This window comes from Arachis hypogaea, chromosome 3 (genome assembly GCF_003086295.3).
Source record: "Arachis hypogaea cultivar Tifrunner chromosome 3, arahy.Tifrunner.gnm2.J5K5, whole genome shotgun sequence".
Classification (NCBI taxonomy): domain Eukaryota; kingdom Viridiplantae; phylum Streptophyta; class Magnoliopsida; order Fabales; family Fabaceae; genus Arachis; species Arachis hypogaea.
Genome location: NC_092038.1, coordinates 23,423,138 through 23,434,143, shown reverse-complemented (window position 1 = coordinate 23,434,143; position 11,006 = coordinate 23,423,138). Strand labels below are relative to the sequence as shown.

The window sequence follows — 11,006 nt, the reverse complement described above, 5'->3', positions numbered from 1 at the left end:
GGTAATTATCTGCATTTGATTCGAATTTTATAGATATTATCCGATTCACAGAGCTATCGGATCGGATCGAATCGGATCCGTACTATGGTAGGATCGGATTGCAAATTTGGCAGTGATATCTGCGGATCCGATCCGCAAATCCGCATATCCCCATGTCTCATATAAATAGCATAGTTTAAGAAAGTAAACGCTAATGTGATATGAATTTTAGTGTGTTATTTTATGAATTTTATAATATCTTGTTTTTAATTTTTTATGTTATACTTTAACATAGAATAATTAAACTTAGATCTTGTATTATTATTTTTCTTTTGTTATTCAAGAGAATTTTTATTGATAATATTTTAGGAGTAAATAGACTTAAACAGGTGGAAAAAATAGATTTTTTAGAGTCAAAAGGGCTTTAAAACAATTTTATTAAATTATGCAAATATACCCGATATCCGATCCAATCCAATCCACAAGTATGCGGATCGGATCAGATCCAACTTAAAAAAATACAAATATCATATCCGATCCAATCTGACGAGTACAGTGCAGATCGAATAGAAAACAACGCATTCATTTATTAATACATATAAAAAGAGACATAATAAGCTTAAAGCAGCACATCCAAATTTCAACCTACATATTCTTCCCCCCACCCAATTACATCAAACATAAGAAATAAAAATAACAAGAACTTATTCATCATGACATCTTATTTATTCATGTTCAAGAAACGGGAAAGAAAGTCCAACTATATATTCATTGTTGATTTCCATCCTGATATACCCACGACCCATCAATCCAATCTAGGTGAACCCTAATTTGGGAAGAAGGATAAACAATCTCCTCATTTGTGGAGGAAAAATACACAGAATATCTGGAACCCCTCTTACTGGTAATTTTTCCAACCCACCAACCATCATTGTCAAATACATCAACATTTTGATTAACAATGAATTCATGAGATCCAAGATCTTCGGATGGAATAGGGCGAAGGTCCTTAAGTTTCACCATCTCAACGAGAGGCTTATTAGGCTCAGTAGCACTTAGAAGGTTTTTATATTGGACAAGGTAGCAGCTATTACCAACGCATGAAACAATGGTGGCTTCATAATAAGAACCAAAAAACCCTTCTTCTTTACCACACACCTCCACTTTCTGCCCTATTTGAAACCTGACCCTACTCCTAAATGGTGGACGCATGACTACAAAGATACGGAGGAAAAATGGTTATGGGATTATGAGCAATTCATATATGACTATGTGAACACTTATATAGTTGAGAATCGTGGTTTTGTGTTGTTTCTTTTTAAAAAAATGGATGAAATAAATTTGCGGCTTTGGAAAATTTTTTGATAAAATCTATAGAATAAATATCTCCCTTTTTTTTGGTATGTAATAAATAAGCATTAATTTTTTGGTTTCAATGCTTTTGATTTTATATCCATCTATTGGATTTTCTTCTATAAATTTGCAACTTTTGATGGAAAATTTAGCAAAAGTTTTGGAAATTTAATGACGGGAGATGTTTGGTAGTAAAAAAAAAAAAAGTTAAAAGTTAAAACAATTATAATTTATCTTATTTAATATTTATTAATTTTAGTAATAATTAATTATATATATTAAATAAGATAAGTTTGGACAGTTTTTTTGTCTCTCTAGTATTACGAATTTGATGTAATGAATTTGTAACTTATTATTACTTTAAAGGATTTGAATCTTTTATTGTTAGGTATTAATCTATTATCTATTATATTCTTTTAATTTTACAACCAAAATGTGTTATATGTCACTTTTTTATTGCAATTGAAATCAAATTTTTCTCTCTAAAATTGAAGAATTCTCCTCTCCTCCTTACTAATTTTACAACCAAAATGTATCACATGTCACTCCCTCATTGTAATTGAAATTAAATCTTTCACTCTAAAATTAAAGAATTCTTCTCTCCTTCATACTAATTTTACAACCAAAATGTGTTATATGTCACTTTTTCATTGCAATTGAAATCAAATCTTTTTCTCTAAAATTGAAGAATTCTCCTCTCTTCCTTACTGATTTTACAACCAAAATGTACCACATGTCACTCCCTCATTGTAATTGAAATTAAATCTTTCACTCTAAAATTAAAGAATTCTTCTCTCCTTCATACTAATTTTACAACCAAAATGCGCCACATGTCACTCCCTCATTGTAATTAAAATCAATTTTTTTCTCCAAAATTAAAGAGTTCTCCCCTCCTCCATCTTCTTTTCTTTATCTCTCTCGTTCCATCAACTACTCTATCTATTTTATATATCATTATTAATATTAATTACTAATTACTAATTACTAATTTAACAATCAAAATGTGCAACATGACATTCTTTAATTGTATTAAAATTAAAATTAAAATATTAAAATTGAAATTGAAATATACCTATATTATGTATCATATATTACTATCTAATTTAATAATCGAATGTGTCACATGACACTTTTTTATTAAAATTGAGCAAAAATATTCTAATCCAAAATTAATAAACTCCCTTCCTAAAATTTTCTCATCTACCTCTCTCCATTTTTTTATTTCTCTCTACCATTTTTATTCTATATATAATTTATATTTTATATTAGTAATTTGACAAATCAAAATATGTCATCCGATATTTTTTTATTATAATTAAAATAAAAATTTTTCTTCCAAAATTAACAAACTTTCACTCTCATTTTTCATCTTTATCTTTCTCTCTCTTTTCTCTCATTCTCTATTTTTTCTACATTTTTGTTCTACAGAAAACAAAATTAGCAAAATAATATAATTCAAATAAAAAATATTATTATTATATACATATTTTTTTAATTTTTTATTTAGTTTTAAATTTTTACTGTTTATCTTTTTAATCTATATTTTTATTTCTCTTCTTTCAAATATTTATTACATATAATTTGGAGAGAATATTAATGTTATAATTAAAGTTAAAATCAAGATTCAATTATTTCAAAAAAATTAGTTTTGAGTTAATTTTATAACTATCAGTATACTTTCTTTTTGCTAATATCTAATTATATTTTTATATATATAGAGAGAAAAAATATTATTTTTAAATAACAAGTATAAAAATTAATTATTTCTATTTGTCCAACAGACTTAACACATAATTAAATATAGAAGTATACATGCTAAATTGTTTCAAAATTTAGATAACGAATGTTAAAATTAATTATTAATAAAAAATTAGACTTTTTCATATAAAAATAAAAAATCTAAAAATCTTATTATTTGATTTTTTATCTATAAATACCTTGGTCTTTTTAACCAAAGACTTTTGTCAACCTACAATTTTTTTGTAAGATTAGTTTGATTTTATAAATCTTTTGTGCCATGCATAATCTATACTGTCAGAACAAAGTGAACCGTAATTTTAAAAAATGTATATTTTCGTAATGTTATTACGGATAAAAATACTAACAATTTAAAAGTGTCATAGGAATTGTGAAAATACAAATCATATTTAATTTATTCTTTTCGCGTTCATTAATTATAATAATAACTTAATGATCAATTTAATTGATGTTAAATTAGAATATTATTTGTCTCGTAGTCATATATTAATTATTTGTAGTCATAATAAGAAGTTATTATATTTGTATTTTTGTATAAAATAAATTTTAAAAATATTTAATATTATTAAAAACATTATTTTTTTAATAGTTGTACTCTCTAAAAACATCTATGCGTAGGTAAAAAAAATAAAGAGTATCAAAATAAAATTATACCTAACATATTAGGAAAAAAATTTCAAAATAACTACCTAAAATAAATTAATCACGAGATTTTTAACAGAGAAAAAATAAAAAATAATATTTTATTATCAAATTTTAATTTAAAAATTTTATTTAAGAGATTAACATATTTACTCCTTAATCTAAGTTTATGAATTTAATTATAATATTTTTAAGATAAGAAAAAATTATTAATTAATAATATAATAATTTAATTCACTAATTTAATAACAAATAATTATGTACGATTATAGTATAATTTATATTTAGTTTAATTAGTAATAAATTAAAATATTATATTTTTCCTAAAAACATAACCACATATGTTTCTATTATTAACTGATTTAAAATATTATTACACATATTTTAACTTTAATAATATATAAATATCTTTTTTTCATAATCATATATTAATATACACGTTCCTTCCATAAACACAATACTTTATTTTTAAGATTAGGAAAGACATTATTAATTAATGATATGATAAAGAATATTAAAATAAAATCATATTCAATACATCACAAAATAAAATCTCAAAATAAATATCTAAAATAAACTAATCACGATATTTTCAACCGTGAAAATTTTGAAATATTACTTTACTATCAAAATTTATTTAAAAAATTTTGTTTAATAGACTAATATATTTATCCTTAATCACAGTCTATGCATTTAATTATAATGCTTTTAAAATTAAAAAATAAATTATTAATTAATGATACAATAATTAGATTCTCTAATTTAATAATAAATAATTATATATGATTGTAACATAATTTGTATAATTTATATTTAGTATAATTTATAACAAATTAGAATGTTATATTTTTTCTAATAATATAATCATATACTTTTTTACTATTAATTGATTTAAAATATTATTACATATATTTTAATTTTAATAATATATAAATATTAATATACACATTCCTTCCATAAATATAATTTTTTTAAGATTAAAAAAATTATTAATTAATGATATAGTAAAGAGCATCTAAATAGAATCATACCGAATACATTAGAAAATAAACTCTCAAATTAAGTACCTAAAACAAACTATAATCACAAGATTTTCAACAATAAAAAATTTGAAATATTATTTTTTTTAATATTCAATTTTAAAATTATGCTTAATAGACTAATATATTTTTCCGTTAGTTAGAGTCTATGCATTTAATTTTAATTCTTTTAAAATTAGAAAATAAATTATTAATTAATGATATAGTAAGTTAATTCTCTAATTTAAAAGCAAATAATTATATATTTTATAATATAATTTGTATAATTTATATTTAGTATAATTAATAATAAATTAGAATATTATTTTTTTCTAATAATATAATTATATAGGTTGATATGATTAATTGATTTAAAATATTAATACATAGATTTTAACTTTAATAATATATAAATGTTATCGTTCTCAGAATCATATATTAATATGAATATGCGCGTTCCTTCTGTAAGTATAGTGCTCATTAGAAAAAAAAAATTATTAATTAATGATAAAAATAAAATCATATTCAATACATCAAAAAATAAAATCTAACTACCTAAAACAAACTAATCACAAAAATTTTAACAATAAAAAAATTAAATTTTTTTTCAATATTCAATTTTAAAATTATGTTTAATAGACTAACATATTTATCTTTGAATTAAAGTCGATACATTTAATTCTAATACTTTTAAAATTATAAAATAAATCATTAATTAATTATATAATGATTTGATTCACTAATTTAAGAACAAATATTTATTAAGTACGATGTAGTATAATTTTATAATTTATGTTTAGTATAATTAAAAATAAATTAGAATATTATTTTTTTTCTAATAATATAATCATAAGGTTGCTACTATACCAATAGTTGATTTAAAATATTAATACATAAATGTTAACTTTAATTAATAATATATAAATATTATCTTTTTCATAATCATATATTAATATATATGTTTCTTCTGTAAGTATAATGCTTTTAAGATTAGAAAAAATAATTAATTAATAATATAATAAAGGATATCAAAATAAAATCATACATAATACATCAAGAAACATAATATCAAAATAATTACCTAAAACAAACTAATCATCAGATTTCTAATAGTAAAAAAATTTGAAAATTAGAGTATATATATGTATTCTCAAATTTAGTTTAAAAATTATATTGAATAGACTAACATATTTATCCTTTAATTAGAGTATATATATTTAATATAATAATGTTAAATTAAGAAATAAATTATTAATTAATGATATAATAATTTAATTTTTTAATTTAAAAACATGTAATTATATATGATTATAGTATAATTTGTATAATTTAAGTTTAGTATAATTAGTATTAAATTAGATATTATCTTTCTCCTAATAATATAATCACATATAAATATTCTTGATTATTAAATAATACAAATATTTTAATTTTAATAATATTTAAATATTATCTTTTTTATAAGAATATATTAATATCCTTAATTATTAAATATTAGTTATTAATGTTATATAATATATTGATATACATAAAGTATTATGTAAAACACTTATTTACTATTTAGAGCACTCTTTTTTTTATATACACAATTAGTATTATTGACAAAGAAATATTATTATTATTTTAAATGATTCAATTTTTTTATTATTAATAGATTGAAAGTATATTAAAATGATATGACATATTATTGTATTAGCATTTGTTTTTCACTCAATTATTTGGATATATTACTGATAAAATAAATCATAAATAATAAAAAAATAGAATTTAAAATTTAAAAAATAAATATTACATATCTAAATTAAATAGAATTAATTAATAAAGTGATATCAACTTTTAAATTTTTTTAAAACTAAACTAACTAAATCCTAATATTAGAATTAAGTTATTTAAATAATATTTAAGTTATTCAATTATAGATCTTCGATACATATATATTAAAATCATTTTTGTAATGACAACTAATAAAAATAGTTTGATCGGATTGAATATATAAAGTTCATGCAAATTTAGACCATTCTCTTGATAAATAAGTATCATCATCTGTTATTCATTTGATGTATTATAAATTATTAAGATAAAAAATAATTTTGCTATAAGGACAAAAGATAAAATTAAGAAAGAATACTCATTATATAATTCAAAGACTAAAGGTAAAATTGGATTCATAAAAGAATGATAAATTTCTAATTGAAAAGGATGATTTTGATTTAAAAAATGAAGAATATATTATTATTATTATTATTATTATTATTATTATTATTATTATTATTATTATTATTATTATTATATAAAATAGTTAAGGAGGAAAAAACAAAACAAAAAACTTTGGTTCTAAAATTTACGCTCATGAACGGTAAATGAAAGACTCTATATATAATATTCATGGAGATATAACAAAGAATTATTGTAATTATTAAATAGATATATATGATATATGATATTATGGTTATATATTGACAATTAAATTTTACCATAACTAATTATTAAATATAAATAATATAAGCAAATCGTCTAAGAAATCGTTTGTAAATAGTGTACAAGATTTAAATTTAATTCCTCAACATTTTTCTCTATCAACTCATGTACCAAATCATGATTAGGTATCTTAGTATTAAACTGTTGTAACACTTGAGTATATATGTTATTGTTAAGCTGATATTTTAACTATATTTTTTTTGTTCATTTAAATTTGACTGCAACTTGCTTATAGTTGGATGAAGTTTTATGATAAGATAAAGGCAATTCTTAGCAGAACGATGAAGCACAAAGTCTTTGATTTCAAATAAAAAAACTAATTTTTTTTGTTCAAGTTTGTCATGAGAAAAATATATATTTTGTTTATTTATGTTTATTATTTATTTGACTTGGTAACTTAATAAGTATGTTAATTGGCACTTGGAACACCTTTCTATATACATGTAATACATATTATTGACTTATTCTCCCTATATTGATTAAATTGAATTTAAATATTTAAATATTATTAGTGTGTGCTATAGATCCTTCAACTAATGTCATATAAATATAAGAAAAGTAAAAAATATATTGCTTTATATATAAAAAAAGAGAATCCAAGAAAAACTCAATAAGGTATTGCTTTAGGTATTTAAAATAGACAACCGCAAATAAATTTAGACAAGTGTTTTTTTAGATATATGAAAAAACAACCAGAAAAAAACTTGTACAAGTGTAGCTTTAGATATTTAAAAAGGCAATTTAAAAAACATGGACAAGTGTTGCTTTGTGTATTAGAAAATACAAACTCGTCAAAATTGTTGCCATAAAGTCTTTATTAAAGCATTGTGTTTGGGTCCTCTAAGGTAACCCTTACATGAAGTTACTTTTTTTAGTAGAAAAAAAGCAACGTTTCTTAAAGGTTGCCATGAAAAGGGTTCTCTTTGATACAAAAGGAGTTGTCTTAGACCAAAGGTAATGGCTGTAGAGCCAATCCCCCAAAAGCGTTGCGTTTTGTCAGAAAATGTTGCCTTTGATTAAAGGCAACAGTTTTTTTTATTATAGGCAACATTTTCGAAGAGTTGTCTCAACCCGAATTTGTTGTAGTGAGACAAAGAGGAGATAAGAGAAGAGCGTAGATGTGCAAGCAATGACGGCGACAAGTAGAGAAGGAGGCTGTAGTGAGTGATGTGCAGTGAACGCGACGAGTAGAGCGGGAAGCAGCAACGAGCAGTAAGCACGAAAAACGAGACGATACGGTGACACAGAGGGAACGGGGACGACGACGGCATGACAACGAGATAGAGGCCGGCAAGAGATGACGATAGGGAAGGTTGAGGATTTGTGCTATGATTCTGTCGTGTTTGAGTGTTGTGAATGTGAGAAACTAAGTTGGGGAGGAGGCGAGCAGCGTGGTGCCAAAATGGAAGCCGGTGAGAGGCAGCGACAGAGAAGTTGAGGAAGTTCTGTCTTTGCCTGTGGTTAATGATGTGAGTCTGAGAGAGTAGGGTTGGGGAGGGGGCTTCGAAGGCCATTAGCCCATTAGGGATTTTTTGTTTTTTAAAATTCAAAACCATCATTTCATTGCCATCATGACAGAAATTGGCCCAACTCAACTTTTCGATGACAAATTATGGATAGAAAGTTGTCTTAGGAACTACTTTGAGTCTTGGAATGTAACTTCGAGGACAAAGTAACTATTAACTTCAGGGACACTTTAAGGCTTTAGTACAACTTCAAAGACTACTTTAAAACGTAACTCGTAAAATATATGGACGCATGGTTTTTTGGTAAATATAACTTAAGGTATTTAGTTTTATTTTCTATTGATTTTTTATCAAATTCTAACACGATAAGACAAAACATTGAAATATACAAACATATGATTTTCTGTTTAGTTTAATATAATTCAACACATTTAGTTTCGTTCATCATAAGTTTTTTCTATCATATGCGAACATGATAGGACAGAACAATACAATTAAACATCCTATAACATTCCTTGAAAAGAAGGTTATTTCCATAGTGAAATTTCTACGTGTCATTCACCAAGTTATTTCTCACACTCTTTCCAACGTGCCTCCTAATACATATGGTCCATTCCCAAAACTACTCATTTTCATGCATTTCCTTTTGTTCATTTCACAATCCAATTATGTCTACTATTACTTCATTTCAAATTTTTTAAATTTCAAAATTTTTCAAATTCAAAATATTTCAAAGATATCATAATATGCAATGTCCATCATTTTCGTTATCACTCTAATTTTTTGTTTCTCTTTCTCCTCTTCTTCTTCGGTTCTTCTTCATCTTCAGTTCTTCCACTTTTTGTCTTTCTCCTCATCTTCAGTTCGTTTTTCTGTTCACCGATTCTGTTCTTGTTCTGATTCTTATTGTTCCTAATCCAAGTGGGATGTGGAGATTATAAAGTTTGTGTACGCACCAAGATAGAGGATGTCATTATACAATGTCACTGTACGTGATGGCTCCAACCTTCAGGGGAGTAGTCTTATTGGAGGCAACGCCAGTGGTAGTGGTAGGATTACGGTGGTGGATGAGGTGCTGACTGCTATGGTGGTGGAGGATGGTGGTCGCAATAATTGCGGTGGAGTTCGTGGTGGTTATCGATGTTGTAGTGATGGATGCGGAGAAAGAAGCGGCGGAAGATAGTAGATCGTTGAAAAGTAGTGAGTGGCGGCCATAAAGAGTACATACAGTGAGACTATAAAAGTAGAGAACACAACAATGACGACCAGAACAGAGCTGTTAGATCTAACCGGTGGCTAAAGCAGATTTACATGGTTGTGATTTTTTATGTTTTAATTAATTAAATTGATAAATTATCTAAATGATTATTATTTGTTTAATCTGCAAATTTTATTGTTTCAAAATTTAAAATTTGAACTGAAAATTGATTTAAAAGAATTATTTGTATATGTTTATTTTCATTATCCTCACATATCATGTTTTTTCAATTTTTTCTTCTCATCACTCTTGCTCTCGCTCTTTAATACCGTAGCGGCAGTATTTGAGGGCAAAATCAAATCAGTGAGTCTCGTGATTAGTTTGTGATTTTTGGGTGTTTTTGTCATAGTAATGGTTTCTGAACTAGTTGCGATTATGGTTTTGTTACGAATAGGGTTGTGATTTAATTTTCAGTTTGATGCCTATGTACTCTGGGTTGTTAAAAACTGAGGCTTTTGTTTTAAACAGATGTCACCCTGGAGGTTGAAATTAAAATTCCGATACGATTGATAACGTTGAAGCGAAAATTTAGGAAAAAGAAGGAATCTCTCCTGACCAGCAAAGGCTTATTTTTGTTGGAAAACAACTTGAAGATGGTAGAAATAGATGGTAGAACCCTTGTCGTCTACAACATTCATCCAAACTATATTAATGTGTGGCATTAATTAAGTTAAAACTCCAGATGATATAATTATTTTGTCAGATTTTTACATAATGATTGTACTTATATTTTCTTTTTATTCTCAGTTCCTTATCCACTTGCTGAAATTTTGGCAGTTGCAAGCAAAAAGGGGAAGCATTTGTCAATTATTTCATGATAACTTAATTATTACATTACATGCCATTAATTGTTAAACATTGCTTAAAAGTTGGAACCCATTCAACAACGCTTCTGAGCATTCATTGGTCCTTGGGAGACTGTTGATTTTCTTTTTTCACTCCTTTTTTAGGAAATTAATAGTCGAGATATCGGGACTCCCAACATTAAAAAGAAGATCTTGAAACTGAATATAAAAAAGTATGTGAATTCTATGTGAATCCAACTTGATGATT

The 11,006-nt window shown here is 24.6% G+C and overlaps 1 protein-coding gene across 1 annotated transcript; it reads right to left on the bottom strand.

Moving 5' to 3' along the window:
* Positions 1 to 747: 747 nt before the first annotated feature.
* LOC112769919 (protein AGENET DOMAIN (AGD)-CONTAINING P1) lies at positions 748 to 1,191 on the bottom strand. Its single transcript, XM_025814371.3, has one exon. The coding sequence runs from the start codon at positions 1,189 to 1,191 to the stop codon at positions 748 to 750; it is 444 nt and encodes a 147-aa protein (XP_025670156.1).
* Positions 1,192 to 11,006: the final 9,815 nt, after the last annotated feature.